Source organism: Kogia breviceps, chromosome 3, assembly GCF_026419965.1.
Source record: "Kogia breviceps isolate mKogBre1 chromosome 3, mKogBre1 haplotype 1, whole genome shotgun sequence".
In the NCBI taxonomy this organism is placed as follows: Eukaryota; Metazoa; Chordata; class Mammalia; order Artiodactyla; family Physeteridae; genus Kogia; species Kogia breviceps.
The window spans coordinates 101,916,527-101,936,369 of NC_081312.1; the positions used below are offsets into that span (position 1 = coordinate 101,916,527).

Below are 19,843 nucleotides of genomic sequence, written 5' to 3' on the forward strand. Positions count from 1 at the left end.
ATGGGTAAACCAAATAGGGTCATAGTATCACTGAGGGTCAAGAACCCCTCCTGAGGCCTGCCGACACCAGTCCCAGTGCACAGATGGGGACCTGAGCCCAGAGTCAGCAGAGGGTTTGTCCAAGGCCACCTGGCCACAGCCCCATCTCTGTGTTCTTGGAAACCCTGCTGCCTGAGAGGCCCAGGGAGGATTCCACAGCAGCCTCCCCTGCAGACTATGGGACTGGAGGCTGAGGGGAGTGGGCTTGCTGGTGCCCACTCAGTAAATGCCAGTCTGGTCCACAGAGAGAAGCCAAGCTGGGCCCAGCCCTCCACAGGGGGCTAGGGATGGGGTCGAGCCCGCCTTGCATGCACAGACTCATAGCCTGCCTGGGGTCTCTGCCGGGACCCGCACCTGTGGGAAGAGGGTGGGTGCCTAGGACTCAGGAACACCTGGGCGGCTGGCCTTCCTTCTCAGCTGGCTGGACTGTCCAGGTTCTCGTGTCCCTGTCCTGGCGTGTGGGCAGGCCCGGGCCACACTCGCCCAAGGGCACCGACCCTTGCCCCTAGTAGCTCACACTGCAGGTTCCGGTGCCAGCTGCACCCAGAGTCCTGCTCCTGCCCCCAGGCATCCAGCTCAGACTGGAGTGAGAGGCCCTTGTCCATTTGTGGACAGAAGGGCTGCCTTAGCCCAAGAGGCCCCACACCCTAGACCTGAGCCCCCAGGTACTACAGGGGCCAGGACAGGGAGTTTGGGACCCATTATACAGACGGGAGCTCAAGCCCCATGAGGGGAAGGGGCTAGTGCCTGTGACAGAGCCCGGGCTGCTTACTTTTTTGCACTAGGTCCCTGGTTTCAGGCTTGGGGAAGACTCTAGGGTCATCAGGAAGGGCTTCTGGGGGGCCCTGACCCCAGGTGGGCCCCAACTCCCCCCACCCCAGGCAGCCCCTAGCTCCTCCCACCTTCCACCTCTGGATCCTGGCAGTCATCTGGTTGTTTTTCCTCTCCAGAGCTTGCGTCTTGCTCCTGTCACTGGCCAGGGCCAGGCAGTGAAGCACAGATTGCAGCCCCATCTGAGGGGAGCCCCACCCCCATCCTCATGCCCACAGACACCCACACACAGGCTCTTGAGTTTGGGCAGGGCCCGACCTGCAGAGAGGAGCCTGATTTCCAGCCGGGACCCCAGTCTGCCTCCTTCACCTGAGGTGCCTGGGGGCTCACTGAGCAGCCCCTCCCGTGGACACTCCAGCCCCTCTGCAGCTGTGCCAGGGTCCTGGGATTAAGGGAGGGGAAAAACAAGACAGAACAGCTGGGTCCCCAAGATCCCAAGTCACACCCAACCCACCCAACAAGAAGGTAGCAGGAAGCAAATTGGAGGGTGTTGTGAGTTGAACTGTGTCCCCCACAAAAAAAGGTATGTTTGCATTCTAACCTCCAGTACCCCAGAATGGGACTTTATTTGGAGACAGGGTCTTTACAGAAGTAAATTTAAATTGAGCTCATTAGAGTGGGCCCTAATTCAGTGTAACTGATGTCTTTATAAATAGGGGAAATTTGAACACAGAAACATACACACAGGGGGAGTCCTCTGTGAATATGAAGGCAGAGACTGGGGTGATGCGAATGTCCAAGACTGTCAGCAACCACCAGAAGCTGGGGGAGAGGCAGGAACAGACGCTCTCTCAGCCCTCAGAAGGAACCAACCCTGCCGACATCTTGATCTCAGACTCCAGCCTCCAGAACTTTGAGACAGTAAGTTTCTGTTGGTTAAGCCCCCCATTTTGTGGTCCTTGGTTATGGCAGCCCTAGCAAACTAACACAGAGGGTGAATGAGATCAAACCCCCATGGCAGCTCTTTGGCCCCAAAGTGACCCTGATTCAGAAGGGAGACTTTTGCCTCAAAGCAGCCAGGCCTGCAGCAGCCTGAAGTGTGTAACAGTAGCAGCTAACATTTCATGACTACGTGCCACGTGTCCAGCACAGCACTGAGCCTCTTACATGCTTGTCCAGTTTAACCCTCACAGCCAGCTGCTGGGGGAGTAAAGCTGTTACTGTTCTTGGTTTTTACAGATGAGGGCCAGAGAAATGGAGTAATTTGCCCAAGAGCACACAGCTAGTATAATGTGGAGTCAGTGGTCAGGCTCCAGAGCCCACAGTCTTAACCACTATTTTGGGGACAGTGAAGCCCACAGAATCCTGGGATTGAAGAGGAAGACAGACTGAGGTAGAGACCCAGAGAGGGTCAGGGTGGAAGGAGCCTGAGGTGGGGGATGGGACTAGAGGTGCAGAGTGCTGGAGGCCCTGGGTGCCCCTCACGTCCCCTGCAGCCAGATGTTGATGCAGCATCAGACCCTATCCGGCTGCTGCCCCCTCTCCCTGCTGTGTTTGGCCCATTGGCTGCTCTAAACAGGACCCCTGCCCATGATGCAGGGCCAACTTCTAGGTCACCTTCCCTGGACAAGCACAGGGCCTGGGGCACCCATTCACTCACAGGTGAGTCCTTGTCCTGGGAGGAACTCCCAGGGACTGGAAAGAGGGAGACAGGGCAGGGCAGTCCCTGAGGGGCACAGAGCTGGGAGACCCTAGAGCTGGGGCTCACATCTGCACTGGTTATGGGCCAACTGCATGGTGTTTGCATAGGGCTCCCCTGGCACCACCTCCTGCCTTTCCGGAGCCTGAATCTGATCAGAGGGCCTGGCCCTTGGTCACTGAGTGCCCTACCTTCTCGCTGACATGATCCACTGCACACCCCATAAAGAACAGAGTCCCTCCAGGCCCTAGGGAGACAATCGCCGACCCTCAAGAGTCTGGGTTGAGAAACAGACAAAAACCGAGATTTTTTTCTGTACAAATGTGCAGTTGCAGACTGTTACTGCAAATTTGTTTCCTTGAGGAACTAACAGCCCTCTCAGAGCCCAGCTCTGGACCCCAGTTTGAGGTTCACCAGTGCCTCTCCCCTCATTAGGCACATTAAATTATAATTGCCTGCTTAATTCTCCCCCCCCCCGACCCCCAATACCAGAAGCATCTGGGGACAGGGAGTGGTCTGCTCCTACTTTGGTTCTACTGTGTACAGAAGAGGGCCAGACATGTAGTTGGTGGTTTGTAAATGCATGCTGAATGAATGAATGGAGGATGACGGAGCATGATGAGGAAGAGGCAGAAGGGAAAGAAGTGGAGTACAAAGCCGGGACATCCTAAGAAGGGGGAAGAGATTCATTGGCATGCAGGAGGAAGGACAGGGCGGTGGGGAAGAGAACGGGGAGGGAGAGGAAAGGGGTGGACAGAATGCACCAACCTGGGGAGGTCAGGCCTCATTCTGCTTCTGAAGTCTCTGTAGTTCTTCCTCTGAATTTCAGAGCAACTGCTACCTGGTGCCAGCATGCCTTCCAGTACTCAGGCACCTCATGAAGTCTGGGATGTGATTCTTTCTCCTCCAGCTCCTTCCCGAGGTCCACTGGTACCTCGTGGACCTTGAATGTGCTAGTAGAAATGGGGTGGTCTGGGCACAGCATGGACCTCAGATCACCCACACCTTGTTTTCATACATTTTCAATGATTCCTTTCCAAGTTGCATGGGTGTCCTCACTATGTCCTGATGGCAGGGATGGGGACTGGGACAGAGACCGCTCCTTCATGGCTCCCTGTACACATAAAATCCTCTGTCCTGAGCACTTCCACTCCCAAGCATCCTGACTCGAGCTCAGCAGCTAAGGTTATCTCACCTCCCCTGAGCCTGGCCCTGGGCCAGCAGGAAGGGCTCAGCCATGTGTAGGGGAGACAGGACTTGTTGAAGCTGACATATTTCCCACATGCTCCCATAAATGAGCCAGAATGTGACAACCAGGAGTGTTGATACCTGGGGAAGGGAGTCTGGCCTTGGCCACATGATTTAGGGATTGGGGTTCTGGGCTCCTCTCCTTTACGGGCTGTGACAGAGGCTGGCCCACCTCCTGCCCACAGGCCATCTCACCCAGTGTGAGAATGGGACCGCTCACCCCAGCCCAGCTTGAGCACTGAGGGGTGGGCCCGAGCAGCCATTTACCAGGCCGCCTGGCCCAGGGCTGCCCTCAGCGCTGCTAGCAGCACCGACTTCTCCCCAAGCAGCCAGACACGCTCTGCCTCCAGGGCCTGCACATGGCGCTCCAACACCATCTTTTCTCCTTGCAGCTGCTGCAGCTGCTCCAAGCAGGCCCCTAGCTGCTGGCGGCTCTGGCCCAGCTCTTCTGAGTCTCTTGTTCACCTGTGAAGACCCCGCTCCATCCTGAGTCATGGCTCAGCCTCCCCTGGCTGGGATCTGTCTGCTTGAGCTAGCCCATGGGTCTTTACCCACGCAGCTCCCTCCTCCTGAGTTCCTGACCTCCGCATCCTCTGAGAGTCAACCCTTTCAGGAGCCCTTCTCTGACCACCCCAGCCCACAGAGGCTTCTCAGAACGACAGGCTTCAACTCTGGACCAAATGATTTGAGGCTGGACAGTCCCTGGCTTCCCACCAGCAGAGGGTGCTGTTTTGGTGGACAAGGATGTGAACCGTGCTCACTGGAGTTGGGCTGTGTGGGGGACCTGCTCCAAGCTGTCCCTCCTGGTCATTCTCTTTTCCATGGTGTCCTTAGGGCCACTCAACCTCAGAATCCCCCAAGGACAGGACCCAGGTTCCCCTGCTTCTCTGCTCCCTGGCACAGGTGGGCATAGCCTGGCTCATTTGGCACCCTGGGTTTCCTGCAGGGCTGACAAGTTCCCTGTCTTGACCCACCTGGGTGAGCATCAGCAGCCGTTCCTGCAGGAAGGTTGTATCCTGAGCCTGTGCAGGGGTCTCAGCTACCCCCATCGAGAATCCATCTGGGCCATGAAGTGCCTGGGCCCTGTTGCCATCCCAACTCTGCTCCTGGCCTTGCAGGCCTGGCACCAGCATTTCCTGCAGGTACACTCAGTCTAGGGGGCTCCTCCTAATCTTCAGACCACACTGTTATGACCCTGAACAAGCTTTTCCCTACCATCCGGACTGTTTTCCCATCTGAACCGTGAGAGGAGTCAGCTGGATGATCGCAGGGTCTTCCCAAATGTTTGGGAGAGGGGCGTCCCTCTCAGGTGGAACAGAAGCCCCTGCACTGGCCTCCTTCCCCAGCTACTGCTCCAAGAATGAAGACCTGGGAATGAAGTATAGGGAGGGCCAAATGCGTGGGAGGGCCAGTGTTCAGGGCCCTGCCATGCATCCACTTGGAGGGGGGTGCTCTGGTCATCACTACCTCAGGGGGCCCCAGGCTGAGCTCTGGGCCAAGGGACTGTCGGCCCATCTGGTCCAAACAGTGCTGGGCCTTTTCCACTTCGTCTGCAGTAAGTAGCAGAATCATGGGGGCAGAAGGGACTGTCTGCCTGTCCTCTGCCACTCTGCCCCTCCCCCATCTCTGAGCACCCTCACTTGTCTTCTGCGTCCTGGTCTGGTCTCCTCCACTCCTCCTGTCTCTGGGATCCCCACAGCCTCTCCTGCTCCAGGCGGGTCACAGAGCATTCCACCTGCTGGGGGGAGGGCTGAAGGCAGCACAAGCCCCTGGAGAGGGCTGGCCCAGCCTCACGACACACATCCCCCACCCCCGGCAGGGCAGCATCTGCAGCCCCTGATAAAGGAGGCTCACTCCACGAGGCCCTGCCTGCTCCACCAGCTGTGATAAGCCCAGCTAGGGGCCCAGCATGGACCTGTGCCCTGGCTTGTACACAAGGGACTGTGCCCTGCAGCTCTGAGAGCTGCACAGCTGTTATCACTACTGGCTCCAAATGTGAAACCCTCCACCTCCAGCTGGACACAAGACACATCACCTTCTCCAGCCCAGCTCCTGATGGCTTTGGAGCTCCAGCAAGAGTACAGGGGCTGGGACTTCCCTGGTGGCGCAGTGGTTAAGAATCCTCCTGCCAATGCAGGGGACACAGGTTCGAGCCCTGGTCCGGGAAGATCCCACATGCTGTGGAGTAACTAAGCCCGTGTGCTACAACTACTGAGGCCCACGTGCCTAGAGCCTGTGCTCTATAGCAAGAGAAGCCACTGCAGTGAGAAGCCAGCGCACTGCAACGAAGAGTTGCCCCCGCTCACTGCAACTAGAGAAAGCCTGCCAGCAGCAACGAAGACCCAACACAGCCAAAAATAAATAAATATATATATTTAAAAAAAAAAAAGAGTACAGGGGCTGCTGTTGTGGAATGCTGGAGAATGGGCAGACATGTCAACTGGGTTCCCAGGGTCCTCCCTGGCCAGTAGGGAGCAGTGGCTCTAGGAGGGTCAGCTGTGGGCTGAGACCACCAGGTCACATAAAGGCTTAGGTATCTAGGTCATCACAGGGTAGCACTGTCCACATTCTCACATGGGGCAGGGATGCTGGGTACCTCCCCTAGAAGCCTCAGTGTGCATAACCCTCTCTCCCTACCTGGGGACTGAAGCTTCACCAGGGGTGACTGGGCTTCTGAGGAGACTCCTCTGTCCACTGAGCTAAAACCAGCCACCTCCTTCCCTCTTATTCTACCTGGGAGGGGAAGGGCAGAGGTTCCCTGGTCCTTCCGTTGCCTCTATCCACTGCTCCCAGCCACACCAGGCAATGCACTGCACACCTCCAGGGGGTGCCATTCACAGAGATGACACTTTCAACATGGTAGCCCTGTTAGGGACTCAATTTCCCCGTCTCCTTTGGATGCCCCAGGCCCTGACAAGCCTTCTTCCTGAGAATATGACACCAGATGTGGGCATCAGCCCTGAGCTTTCTGGGGTTTTCAGTCTAGTAAGGGGAACTTGCTAGCTCAGGGGACCTCCCTGGGGCTGTGGACAAGCAAGGAAGACCATGGGGAGAGGACCCGAGCCTCACTTTCTGCTTCGGAGCCAGCAGCTCACACTGGGTCCTGCCCAGTCCCAGGCCGCGTTCCTGCTTCTGCAGCACCTGTGCTTATTCAGACAAGGCCTCCAGTGCTGCCCGCAGGCGGCCAGCCAGCTCAGCCTGCTGCCACCTGCTCTCTGCCAGCCACACCCGCAGGTTCTTCTCTGACCACTCCCAGTCTCCCTCAGAGGCTCTGTCAGAGCACCTCCCAGGAAAAGAGCATTCAGGCTTTGGCCTAGGCCCCAGGGACTGCCGTGCCCAGCTTCCCCACACTCACCTGCATCCTTCAGTGGGGCTCAGTGGGTGAGCACAGTCCAGTAGCTAGGGGTGATGGGAGTGCCGGGAACAGCAAGCAGCACCAGGCATCAGGCCCGTGGGGCTCTGACTCAGTGGGTACTGACAGCAGGATAGAGGGGAGACCCTGGAGCTGCGGCACGCCTGCCCTCCCAGAGCGCCAGCCTCTGAGGCCTCGCCTCAGATGTGGAAACAGGCCCTGGGGCTGAGTGGGCACTTAAACTCTTCAACCCCAAACTTTCACCCAGGATTCTCCCTGGTGATTCAGATTTAAAATAAACACCAGCCTCAACCTCGCTAAACAGTTCTCAGTTCCAACAGATTCCATGATGTGTGGGTGCTATGGCCCAGCTACTTGCTGAACAAACACGGGTTCATTTGATCCCCCCGGGTTTGGGGTAGGGGGACTGAAGCTCAGAGGGGAAATCAGTTGCCCTGAGTCACGCAGGTAGTCAGTCCACTGCAAACTGGGCCCACATTCCTCCATCCTGCTGCGCTCCTTCCCAGTGTGGGAGCCTAGAAATGGCTGGGGCCGGGGAACACCTGGGGAGACACTGTATTTTAGCTCTGACGTAGGGGGTCAGAAGCCCTCAAATCAAGTCACTGCTCCAGTACCTCTCTGGCTTTCAGAGCTTCAGCTGTAAGGTGGGGGCCCTGACCCGTAACTGACCTGCCTACTCCTCACATTCCCAGACCCGTCCCCGCTCAGGACTGTAGCACCACCAGGTCCTCTCCCTTCTGGACACCTTGACTCTCTCCTCTCCCCTGACTCCAGGCTCAGGTTACTGTAGCTCCCTCCTGAGCTGTCTCCCTCCATTTCACCAACACACAAGGCCTCTCCAAAATGAACCATGAGGACCAGTCCCTGCCCCCCTCCTTCCACACCCTGCATAGCACCCACAACTTCACACTGGCTGGGTGCTCTGTCTTTCCCACTTAGAGGCAGGGGCTCGCTATGGGCAGCCCCCAGCCCTTACTGAGACCCTGAGCTTGCCTGGCTTGGTTTGCGGGGGGGCGCTCATGGTCTACTGGAGTGGGGAGTGGTACAGGTCAGGCTGTTGAGCTTGTGGAGCCAGCGTAGAGGGAAGCACAGCCTCCAAGTGCTGTGGCAGCAGAGAGAAGGGAGTCTGACCCTTCTTTGGGGCTCCCAGAAAGGCTTTCCAGGGTCACCCTTGGGCTAAGGCCTGAAGGTGAATTAACTGCCCTGGAAAGGGCAAAGATGCATGTGGCAGATAGAAGAGAGCAAGGGCAGGAGGACAAGGAGGGGATCAGAGAAGGTGGGGACTGTGGGGAGAGGTTAGCTGAGCCAAGAGCACAGGGGGGCAAAAGGGAGATCAAGGGGGCCATAGGTGCTGTGGGGCTCAGGTGGCTGGTAGCAGGGCACAGGGCAGAGGCATCTCCTTGGTGTCCCCTACCAGCACAGAAACGACTTGGAGGGCACATGGGTTGAGGCCCAAAGAGCATGGACCTGAGGGGCAGAGGTGGAACAAACCTTCTCTGAAGGTGGTCCAGGCCCCTGACCTACCCAGCCACCAGTTGCCAAGGTCTCAGCCATCCAGCACTGGAGGAATGAGGGGGGTGGGGTGGGGTGAACTGGAGGTGGGGGAGTTACCCATACTTCACTTTTCCCAAGTGCCTCTCTTTCTTTTAGGTGTAAGTTCTTTTAGGAACAAAGAGACAAAAGAATGAGGCAGAACAGCTGCTGGACTGAAGATTTTAGAGGGGGAGCTGGGAGATGGCGTCTATCCTAATTCTAAAAGAGAAAGCTCTGCTTCTTTACTGGGAGGCAGGAACTCCTGTGTTCTCGATGGTGGGAGGGCTAGCGGGAAGAGGGCCCGACTTACCCCCTCAGAGCCTGGCGCCCAGGTCAGAGCTAGGGACAGGAGCCTCTCTGAGCCCCTCCACCCTCAGCTACTGACGCGATCGCGGCTTCCAGGAGCCATGGAAACTGCGGGCAACACCAAGCGGTGGGAGGAGGAGACACCAGAGTCCTCCCACCTCGTCTGAGTGGATTAAACCCTTGTATGAAACCCGGCTGGTATGGCTGCGGGACATAGGCGAAGCTTTGGGGCTCAGGAAAGAATGGCAACTCAGAAGCTCCGACCCCTGAGGCAGGAGCCTAAAGGGGCGGGATCTAGGGGCGCAGACAGCCGGGCTCTTGGTCATCAACTGCACACTAGAAGCGGCTGCTGAATTTCTATACTGGGGGGGAATGGGTGCATTTGGTTGGAGGGGGACCGGGCGCCGGTTTTGAGGCTGCAGTAGTGTAGCAAACATCCCGTTTTTACTTAACTTCTGTTGTTTACTTCCGGTAGCGGTGGTGGAACTAATGGAGATTTGGGCGGTACCAAGCACCCGCTCAAGCCACGCTGTCAGACCCCAGTTTAAGGGGGAGCCAGAGGCTAGAGACTGCTCCGACAGCGCCTGGGTGGCTGGGAGGTGACGACTCGCGACAGGGGCGTGCCCAGCCTCATTGGGGAGGGGCCTGGGGGCGGGGCCGGGGAGAAAGATGGCTGGCGGCCGGGCCCCGCGGTGCTGTCCCGAGGAGAGGTGGGGTCTGGAGGGATGCTCTGTCCCTGGCGTGGCGCGGGGTCAGTTAGAGGACGCTCCCACCCGCTTTGCTGAGCGACGCCAACTAGAGCCCGGGGGCTGGAAGTGTGGGGACCTGACAAACAGTGAGGTCTTCCAAAGGACCCGACCTCGGTTTTCTCATCTGGAAACAGGGCCTCCGTTATTCCGCTCTGACCACGCACGGGACAAGTAGGTGGGCGGGGCTTTGGTGAGCCCACGCTCGCGGCCCGGGCAAAGGGGTCGCCGAGTGACTCCGGGGAGAAATGGCAGCCGGGTCTGCCCGCGGCGGGGCACAGGGCTTTTGTTTGGCGGGGGTTTACAAACTGAGAAACAATGCTGGTCCGCTTAGTGTCGTCCTCCAAGGATGCTCAAGGAAAAGGAGACACCCCCCCCTTTCTTCCAGACCCCATCCCTCCACAGGCCCCGCCTACGTGACTGTCCGGTATCTTCTCAGAAACTGCTGTGCACCTACGGCTTGCTTCCACGGCTTAAAAAACCTCCACACAAAGAGAATAAGGTCTCATTTACTTCTTCCACATAACTGGGAGTCGGGACAGCCTTCCCGAGCCTTCCGTAATCTTTAGCGCCCTCCTGGGCCCCGTAGCCAGGCGGGCGCTCAAGGCCCGCCTGGTTTTTACTGGGGCGACAGCGAAACAATGCCCTACTCCTGGCACGCAGGAAGGGACAGGCAGGCACAAGCGGGGTTGGGGCTCCACCTTTTGGCTTCCGGCGCCGTCGGCCGGGGACGCCCCCGTCGCGCCTTTGGGGCCTACGTGCGACGCGACACGGCGGGAGGCGGGCCGCGGCCGGGAACTTCCTCTCGGCCCTCCCGGAACCAGGCTCCGCAGCAGCCTCACCGACCTGGGCTGAGAAGGCGGGTCCTCCAGAGCCTTCGAGGCGAGGGCTAGAGCGGCCAGGCTGCCGAACCGGGTCGAGCCCGGGCTGGCGACGGCTGCGTCACGCGAGGGGCGGGGCTGCCACGGGTGGAGGCCGGAGCCGGAAGCGGAAGAGGCGCTCGGAGCGGGGAGTGGGGCCTAGCTGCAGCAGGAGCCTGGGAGACGGTGAGTATGGGGTCCGGGCCCGCGACGGGAGCGGTGGCGGGCGGTGAGTCAGAGGTCTGGGCGCACTGGGTGTGGATCCCAGGGCTCCTAGTTCGGTCTCGGGCTACTCTTTTTCGTTTTCTTCTCGGTCTGCTTCAGGCCGCGGACCCGACCTCTCACCCCTGACCCGTCGCTTCTCCCCCAGAGGGCGATCACCGCAGACCCCGACCTCTCGATCCCGCGTGTTGGAGTCCGAGCCTAAGAGGCCTCTGAGACCCCTGCAGGGATCCTGTTTGGGCCCTGCACCTGCCCGCGGAATGGGGTCGGGGTCCTACCTGGGATAGCCTGGAGGGGCTTTCAGACACCTCCCCTATCCCCGGCTCGAGGCTTAGTTCGCACACTCCTCTTCCCCGCGCGGCTTGGAGTTTGATTCCGGCCCAAGCTGGCCTTTCACTCCCCTTCCCCCTCCCCCAGGTCTCCCCTCGCCTTCACTGGCGGCGGTTACGGGGGACGGGGCTCTGAGATCTCTGGGAACCGAGGCGTCAGGAGGGGACGCGAGCGAGGGCCTCAGGCCCCCTGCATGTTTTGTTGTGATGCTGGATCTGCTCCAGCCCGGAGGAGGGGCCCGGCCAAGCTGACAGTACAAATGCCTGGGCTGCTCCTCGGTCCGGGAATCTCTGTGCTTTAGTTCCGGGTGCGGGTGTCCTGGTGTGGAGCTGGGGTGGGAATAGCCTGAGCCAGAGCTCCGTTGAGGCGGAGTTGGCGGCCTTCCAGCTTCCCTCCTCCATGCCCTTGAAAAGGAGGAGCGTTTCACCCGGTGGTGGCGGCTTGCAAGGTGGCAGGTTTGAGGTTGCAGCGGTGGGGCAGCGTCAGCCAAAAATAACCATGGGGCGCTGGGGTGGCTGGAATCCGGGAGGGCAGCCACTGACCTGGCTGGCTGCTCTTCTTGTCAGCCCAGTTCTCTGGCCAGGACCAGCAAATGAGAAGACGACTAGGCCTGTGCTCAGAGAAAAGCTGGCATCCTCCGCCTGGTTTCCTTCACCTTGCCTTTTTCTTCATTGTGCAGAGGCAGAGCCTTCCAGAGCATAGGTTAACAACCTGTCTGCTGAGGTCTCAGAGAATCAGAGATAATTGATGAGAAATGGTCTCTAGAGCCCTAGCTGGGAAGATAATGAGGAGCATCTGGTATTCCCAATATTTCACTTGCCTAGAATGTATTAAAGGAGAAGTTATATTCTCTATGATTGCCTTGTGTGTGACATTTTATATAGCTTTCATACTTGTCATCTGTTTTGCCAAGTTGGCTGGGAGGTCGTGTCATCTCCATTTTTCAGGTATGGTAGGTAACCAAGGCCCGGTGTATAAGGTCACGAGGCCAGTAAGGCAGCACTGGGATTTCGTTCAGGGTTTTCTACCCGGCTCTCTCTCTCCTCTGGTCCCTTGAAAGGGACTTTAAAATATCCTTAATGCCCTTAGGGTTTTTAACACAGACCCAGAGTTGTTACCTGGAACCTTTTTAATGTTGCTAATGAAAAGCTGCCTTCAGTACCTCTTGTGGGCCCAGACCTGTGCTAGGCCTTAGACCTAAAAGCATGTACTAGGCGTGTTACTTAAAGGAGTGATATAATTTAATTTGCCCAGAACCCTGTAAGAGATTACTGTCTCCTTGTTGCAAGAGGAAGCTGAAGGTTAGACTTGATTAATAACTTGCCTAAAGACGCAAGCTAGAAGTGGCAGTGCCAGGATTCAGATTGACATCTGAAGCTGTGCTCTTTCCACTAACATGAGCATATATAAGAATCTTTTTGGTCCCAGAAGAGAGTCTTTGGCCTGTTGTAGACTAGACCATGTCTTCCAGGTCTGGTGCTTTGCCCAGTGAGGATGGGCAGGGCCTTTGTCCTGGCCATTGGAGCATCTTCCATGTCACATATTGAGATGTGAGATACTGCCATCATTCCATCGCTTGGGCACCTGACCCAGCCATAATTGCAGGGAAACAGTGAACTATTAGTCAAAACAGAACAGCTCTTGAGGAACTGTTACAGAGTATTTATCTCCAAGGGCTGCTGTGGCTTGGGCTTCCAGGTAGAGGGCAGAAGACAGCTGCTAGCAGGGAGATTGAGGGCAGTGACTTTCTCAGGATTGCAGAGAAACTCCCAGGGGTTTTGTCAGATATGCCTCGCTGACCTGCTCGTTTAAGGAGAGAGATTCCATTCTGTTCTCCTCCAGACAGACCCTTCCCCTAAGATGAGACAGCCTCAGTGGATTTGTCCAAAATGTGCTTGATCAGGCAAGCCCAGGACTGACCACCATTGGTTGGCTATGGCCAAGTGAAGGGTTGGGAGGAAGGCTGGCTGCGGTCTCTGGCCCAGCCCTCCTGTGGAGGCAGTGTCAGGGTTTGGGGTGTAGATGGAACAGGGAGCTGGCCTCACATAGCCATCTTTCTCAACTGATGGCTGATCCAACCTGGCAATTTTCTGTGGTGGGTGTAAGTCCCTACTGAACCAGGAATAGTGAGGTGGGGCCCTTCTGGCCTGCCTCCCCGAGCCCAGAGCCTGCCAGACAGCCAACCTTCTGACTTCTCCTGAGATGGGCACAGAAGAGGATACTGGAGCAGGGAATCTAGAAGAGGGCACAGTAATGGTACTGTTGGAGGTGAGGCACTGCTTGGCATGGCACCAGTGGCAGGTGGTCTGCAGGTGCTAAATAGGCCTCGGGCAAGTGACTTGATTGCTCCGAAGACCCTGGCATCTTTACAGATGCTAGGACTGAATGTAGACCAACAAGAGCTGGATAGATCCCCATGTCTGCTTGGCCAGACCCTCAGGTAGGCTAGGGAATGTTTGTGGGACCCTCTTTGTCCAAGGGCTGGTCTTCTCAATTCTGCTTGTGGCTCCTCACACTGATTTGTGGTCCTTGAGCAGGGTACAGTTCCTCAGCCAGGCAACTTGGCTTCTCAAACTCGAGGTCCTTCACCCCTTGGTCCTGTGTATTGGCTCCCTGCCAGCAGCCTTTTGACTCTGGCCTCTGGCTCGACAGAACAGGCACTTCAGAGGACCCTACAGACAGGCAGGAGGGAATTGAGCAAAGGAGGCTCCCTTTCTACTTGGCCTTGGTCTCCTGTGATGGTGCTCACTAGCCCCTCCCTGCATTCTGCCTCGGCACCTGTCCTGGCTCTCCAGGTTCCCTGAGTGCTCAGGCCACCAGGCCAATGATGCTGTGCTGGGGAGGCAGCTGCTTGTTTGTTCTCTGGTGGAGAAGGGTGTTACCCATTGTCTGCTGTTTGACCAGTGTGACCTCAGAGTTCTTCACTTCATAAACGCCTGGGAGGGGCTGCCCCCAGACAGAACAATGGGCCTCTTCTTCAGGAGCGCCTAGGCTGCCTGGGCAGCCCTGTGGCTGGCTGCGTGTTTAGCAGGGCTTTCTATTTCTCATGGCCTAGATGCATCACTGTAAGCGATACCGCTCCCCTGAGCCAGACCCGTACCTGAGCTACCGATGGAAGAGGAGGAGGTCTTACAGTCGGGAGCATGAAGGGAGACTGCGATACCCCTCTCGAAGGGAGCCTCCGCCCCGGAGATCTCGGTCTAGAAGGTGAGAGGGAACTAGGTTGGAAAAAAGGATTCCTTCCCACTTCTGGCCTAGGGAGACAGCCTGGAGGCTTGTGGCAGCCCTGGGCCTCTTCAGATGACTGCCGCCTCTGCCCAGCTGCACATTGATCACTGCCCTGTCCTCTTCAGGCTCTTCCCCTGATCTCACCTGCATTCCCTGGCCTCAGTTTGCCACCATCCATGCCACCCCTTCTTTCTCTATCCTTGAGTCTTCCTTCTCCTGACACATTCCCCCATTTTCTAGGCCAGCATCTCCCCTGCAAACCTCTGAGCCTTCCTCATTGTGGATTGGGAACATAACCTCAGCCCTTTCCAGATGTTGATTCCTGGTCTTGTCTCAGTCCCCAGACCAAAATAACAGTCTCTGCAGGCTACAGAGAGCTCTGGGATGGGGGACCCTCAGAGGGCCTCCACCATGCTCACCTTTCCCAGTGCTCTGCCTCCTGTGGTGCTGGAGGGGTGCTGTCAGGAACTGGGGTTCTAGAGGTTGGATTTCACACACACTTGCCCCCCCTCCCCCACTTCCCCTAGTCTGGATGCCTCTGCTCCCACAGGCTACCCTTGTGAGCCCTTTTCAGGAGCCCCACCACATGAGTCTTGATTAGTAGCAGGAGCCTGGTTGGTGGGAGGAAGCTCTGACCAGTGTCCCTATCCCCGTCTTGGCAGCCATGACCGCCTGCCCTACCAGAGGAGATACCGGGAGCATCGTGACAGCGACACATACCGGTGTGAAGAGCGGAGCCCATCCTTTGGAGAGGACTACTATGGATCTTCACGTTGCCATCATCGTCGGCGGTCACGGGAAAGGGAGCCATACCGGACCCGCAAGCATGCCCACCACTGCCACAAACGCCGCACCAGGTCTTGTAGCAGCGCCTCCTCGGTGAGTGGTGGCCAGAGTGTGCTGGCTGGGGCTTAAAGGCCTCGTCTCTTTCTAGCCTTCTCTCAGGCTGGCTGGTCTGGGTGAGTACTGCCAGCCCTGCACACGTGCATTTGGTGTGCGTGCGTGTGTGTGTGTATGTGTTGTCTGGTCCAGGTGCAGGGCTGGGCAGGGGGCCCGGCTCCTCTTATCTTCTGGCCCATGGGCAGTGGCAACTTAGGGGCTCTGGTTCCGGCGCTGGCTGGTCCCCAGCCTGTCTGTGTCTCCACACCGCTCCAGGCACAGGCCACATGCGCAAGTAGCCAGAGACACTTCTTCAGAATCCTTAATAGGGTTGCTGGTACGTGGTCTGGGGCTGTATGGCCTGGTCCTCCCCACCCAGAGATTGCCCCCCACACACAGCTGAGTGCTCCGACTGGTATGGACTGCATCCACCTCTGCAGTCTCTTCTCCACACCCTTCACCAAAGGCCCGGAGGCTGGAGTGCCCACGGGTAGGGGAGGGCCCGTCAATTAGCTTGGACTGGGACCTTCCCTCTGACCTCCTCCAGTCAGGTCCTCTGCAGCCTAGCCTCTTCACGTGAGGGGCAGTCAAGGCAAGGGGGATGAGCTGCCTGTGTGGTGGGGCATGTGAAGAAATGGCAGAAAGGCCCGCAGCTCCAGGCCTTGTCCAGCTGCAGGCCACATGCCCAGAGCAGGGCCTGGAAACACCCTTAACGTGAAGGGTTGTATAGAAGGGTCTCTGCTGAGACCAGGAAACCACACTGCGCTCAGACCTCTAGGAAGGAAGGCCAGTTGTGTATCTCTGAGGGTATATGCTGTCTTCTCTTCTCTTCCCCAGCTCTCTTCCCTCCCTCACTCGCTCCCAGCCGTGAGGCCCCTGAGGAGTAGTGGTGCAACAGTGGAGGGGGGCCAGGCGTCTTCTCTGCCGAGCTTTCCTGTGGTTCTTTGAGTGGCCACGGGTTGAGGTTGACTGGGCACCCGGCATGGCCCTGTGGCCTCTCTGCACACTGCCATGGGATGGTAGTGCAGGTCTGTGGCTCTGCTTCTTCTCTTTTTGGTGCCCTCTGTCGTCATGAGGCTCAGGATGGGCTGGGCCTGGCCTGTGAGTAGCATAGGTGCCAGGGCCAGGGCAGGAGCTGGCTTGGGGCCTGTGTGGGCCATCGTGGTGGTAGGCCTTGGAGAGTCGACTGGCCCAGAGGATCCAGGGCTCCTTCCCTGCTCGAGGCTGGTGGCACGAGGGCTGCTGACGGAAAGCCGTTTCTGCTGGTGATGTTAATTAAGTCTGGCCATGGATGCCGTCTAGGGACAGGTGGCAGCTGTCGGGCATGTGCAGGACTGCGTGGGCGAACAGAGGCAGGCGAGGACAGGCTGGGCTTTCTGCAGCTGAAGCCAGCCAGAGTGGCCTCTGACCATTCTGGATGATTGGACCCAGGCTGGGCCAGCCATCTTCTTGCGCCGTTCTCACTGCGTCTTCACCCTGGCCGAAGCCATCATGGGAGGGCCTGGGAGGGGGAGACTCAGTGGAGGAGGGAGTCAGGCCTGTGACTCTCTACACAGCAGCCCCTCAGCAGCAGAGGCTGGTTGTCTTTCTGAGCACTTGCGGCGCCCTTCTCTTAGATAATGTCCGAGTTTTCTTTACATACCTGTAGCTGTTTTTACTTTTCTGTTTTTGAAGTCAGTTTGTGTCTTGACGTGTCCCTTGCAATATCCCTATCGTTATATATGCTGTGTGCCTTATGAAATGCTGGGATCTGGAAAATCCAATCAACCAACCCACCGGCTCCTCACCGTCTCCACCTCTGCCTTTGACTGACACCTCAATCTGTCAATCGGAACCGCCTACCATGCGATTGGTCGGATGGCGTTTCGGGGGGCGGTGCATGCAGAGAAGCCAACAGAGCAGTAAGCGCAGCAGCCGGAGTGTGGAAGATGACAAGGAGGGCCACCTGGTGTGCCGGATCGGCGATTGGCTCCAAGAGCGATGTACAGCCACCTTTCGTAAAACTTTACCTCTCTACTTTCTACCCCCCTTGTTAGACGAGACCTCTCCTGCCTGGAGGGGCCTCTAGTGCGCGTGGCGCCTTAGCGGGGCCACCAGTAATTGCCTGAATGACACAGACGCTAGCAACTTCCGTTTTTAAGAGTGTAGCAGTGAGAGAGAAACCTTTTTTGTTTTTGAGAATTTGAATGCTGTGAACTTGCAGGAGCTGCCGATCCTCTGTCCTCCGGATCCTCATGCCCTGTTTCTTTTCTCTCCTAGATGAGATCGTGGGGAACCTGGGTGAAGGCACCTTTGGCAAGGTGGTGGAGTGCTTGGACCATGCCAGGTGAGCCATCTTCCTGGGAAGAGTTGGCCTGAGGTTCTTGAAGGTGGTGGCAGAGCTTAACCTCTTTCTTTTTGAAGGGTGGCACCAAAGCAGAGTTCTGACCTGTGCATATTGGGGTTGTGCTGATCCCCTGAATTAGGGAGAAATTCTTGGGATTCCATAGGCATGTGGCATCTCTGCCCAAGAACTGCTGGTCAGTGAATGGCGCTGCCCCAGTTTCCCCACTTCCCCAGGACTGTGGTTTCGGATATCAGAACAGGGCAAGGCCCTGGCTCCTCCGTGGTCTGGATCTGCTTCCTGTGATCTGTTAGGGTCTGGGCCTGGCAGGGGGTTGAGAGTACTGCTGAGCCCGACTCAAGCATGAGCCCTCACCCTCTGGAGGTCTGCCTGAGAGGCCGTGCAGGCCCCCGCTGAGAGAAGAAGACCCCGGGCTTTCTCACCAGGCAGGCTGCTGCCTTCTCCAGTGTGGCTAGGGTTGGGCCCCTTTGAGTGTGCCAGGGTAGGGCAGGGGTGCACCCGTTTGTGTAGGGGTGCTCCTCGGGGTACCTTGCTCCCTTCTAGACTGAACAGTGAAAAACATTTCTGTCCCCTTGCAATTCCTCAAGACCAGAAGCCTTGCCTCCTCTACCTTACGCTGGGAGGCTGCCTCCTGGGAGCCCACTGCCTTCCCACCTTAATGGCCCTCTCTTTGGTTTGGCGCTTTGACCAGAAAGTGCTTGTGTCCTTGCTGTCTCATTTGAGCCACGTGCTGCCCGTATGTGACTTGCACTATTTTAGAGATGAAGAAACACACTTGGGGTCTGACTGTATCCCCCAGCTGTTGAATGGAGGAGCCGAGTACCACTGTGCTCGGTTCAGAGGGTTGCTGGGAAAGGACAGTTAGGCCCAGCAGCCCAGCCAGCCATGTGGCCCCAATTTAAGGTAGTGATTATCACTGAGGAAGCCTCCCTGGGCGCCCAGTTCCCATTTAAACACCCCTCAGATCCCGTGTGGCCCAAGAGATTAGGGCCGGGGCCGGTGGGCATAGGGACATGTAGACTATATAGTGACCAGAGAGAGATGTGGCAGATCTGAGAGCTGTGCCACATGGGGGCTCTCTGGGCTGTGTCACTCTGAGTAGCTAGATGGAAAGTGAGCCTTTGAAGTCACTAATGGGTAGGCACAGGGCTTAGGGGACCTTTAGGGAGTCCAGAGGGAGTCGGCCAGTGGGCTTGTTGTGAGGAGGCAGAATTCACCTCAGCAAAAGGAAAGGCCGTCCAAGCCTGGCAGTAGTTGTGTGGAAGTGACGAGCTCCCTGTGTCGAGGGTCGGAATGCCCTTGAGGGATCTGTTCTAGGAGGCTGGAGTGGTGGTTTTTCCTCTGAGGTCCTCTCCTGCACTGAAAATCTGGGAAAATGGGATAGGGAGATAAAAGCAGGGTGTTTTCGAGAAGATGCCTCTGCCCTGGGGCCTGTAAAACTTTCCTCAGGCACCAAGGCCAGCTTCTCAGAGGCTTCAAGGCCACACCATTGTGGGCCAACACTTATCACTCTAGTTTCCCACTGGGCATCTGAACTCTGGCTTTTCCTTCCCGACAGCATTGGGCCTAGCAGGCTAACCTCAGCAGATAGTCTCTGCTGAGATTCTGCAAGTGGCCTACAGGGCTGCTGCTGGGGGTAAGGGTGGGAGATGTGGAGCAAGAATTATTAAAATCCTCATGGACGCTGAACAAAGGTTCCTGGCAGTCAGTGGTCTCTGATAAATGCCATGGCTGGTAGGCAGGCAGGTGGGGCCAGGGGCCCCTTTAGCACACTAAAGGGATCGGCCCTGGGGTTCCTAGGGAGAGGAGCCTGCTGCTGGGACCCTTACCCTCTTGCCAGGCCCTCACTCCATCCTGGAATCCTAGGAGGAGCAGTTTGCCCAGACTTGTAGATGTGCTCTGGAAGGTCAGGAGGTGCCGCAGAGGGTTCTGAGTGGGACCGCCTGGCCAGGATCAACGGACTGGCCTACAGGTTGGGTTACTGAGTGAGCTCTAGGGCTGGCGCTGGTCAGCAGGATAGGGCTCTAGTCCACTGCCCACCCCCGCGGGAGCTGGTAGTGGCTGAGATCATAAAAGCCTATGACTGGCACGGATGCCAACAGCAACTTGTTGTTATAAGGGTAGAGGTCTAGTGTTATGAGGGGTAGGCTGGGCATCAAGAATCTGCTGTCTTCAGGGCAGGCCCTGTTCCTGGAGTCCTGAGTAGTGTTTGCCAGGAGTTGCTGGGTTGGGGCGGCGGGTGGGGGAAGGGCCACACAGCTTCTC

General features: G+C 57.4%; 1 protein-coding gene across 5 annotated transcripts in view; it reads left to right on the top strand.

The window, feature by feature from the left end:
• The window catches only part of CLK3 (CDC like kinase 3), a 29,607-nt gene that overhangs the window by 4,833 nt on the left and 4,931 nt on the right, over positions 1 to 19,843 (top strand). For 2 of the 5 annotated variants that reach the window (XM_059058653.2, XM_059058656.2), the window contains exons 1-5: positions 9,630 to 10,761; positions 14,183 to 14,334; positions 15,018 to 15,234; positions 17,120 to 17,216; positions 17,494 to 17,560. In XM_059058653.2, the coding sequence (XP_058914636.1) occupies positions 14,183 to 14,334; positions 15,018 to 15,234; positions 17,120 to 17,216; positions 17,494 to 17,560 (533 nt within the window). In that variant the 5' untranslated portion in view covers positions 9,630 to 10,761. Of the gene's footprint in view, positions 1 to 9,629; positions 10,762 to 14,182; positions 14,335 to 15,017; positions 15,235 to 17,119; positions 17,217 to 17,493; positions 17,561 to 19,843 lie in introns of those variants that run through there. The other 3 variants (XM_067029352.1, XM_067029351.1, XM_067029353.1) reach the window with 2 other exon arrangements.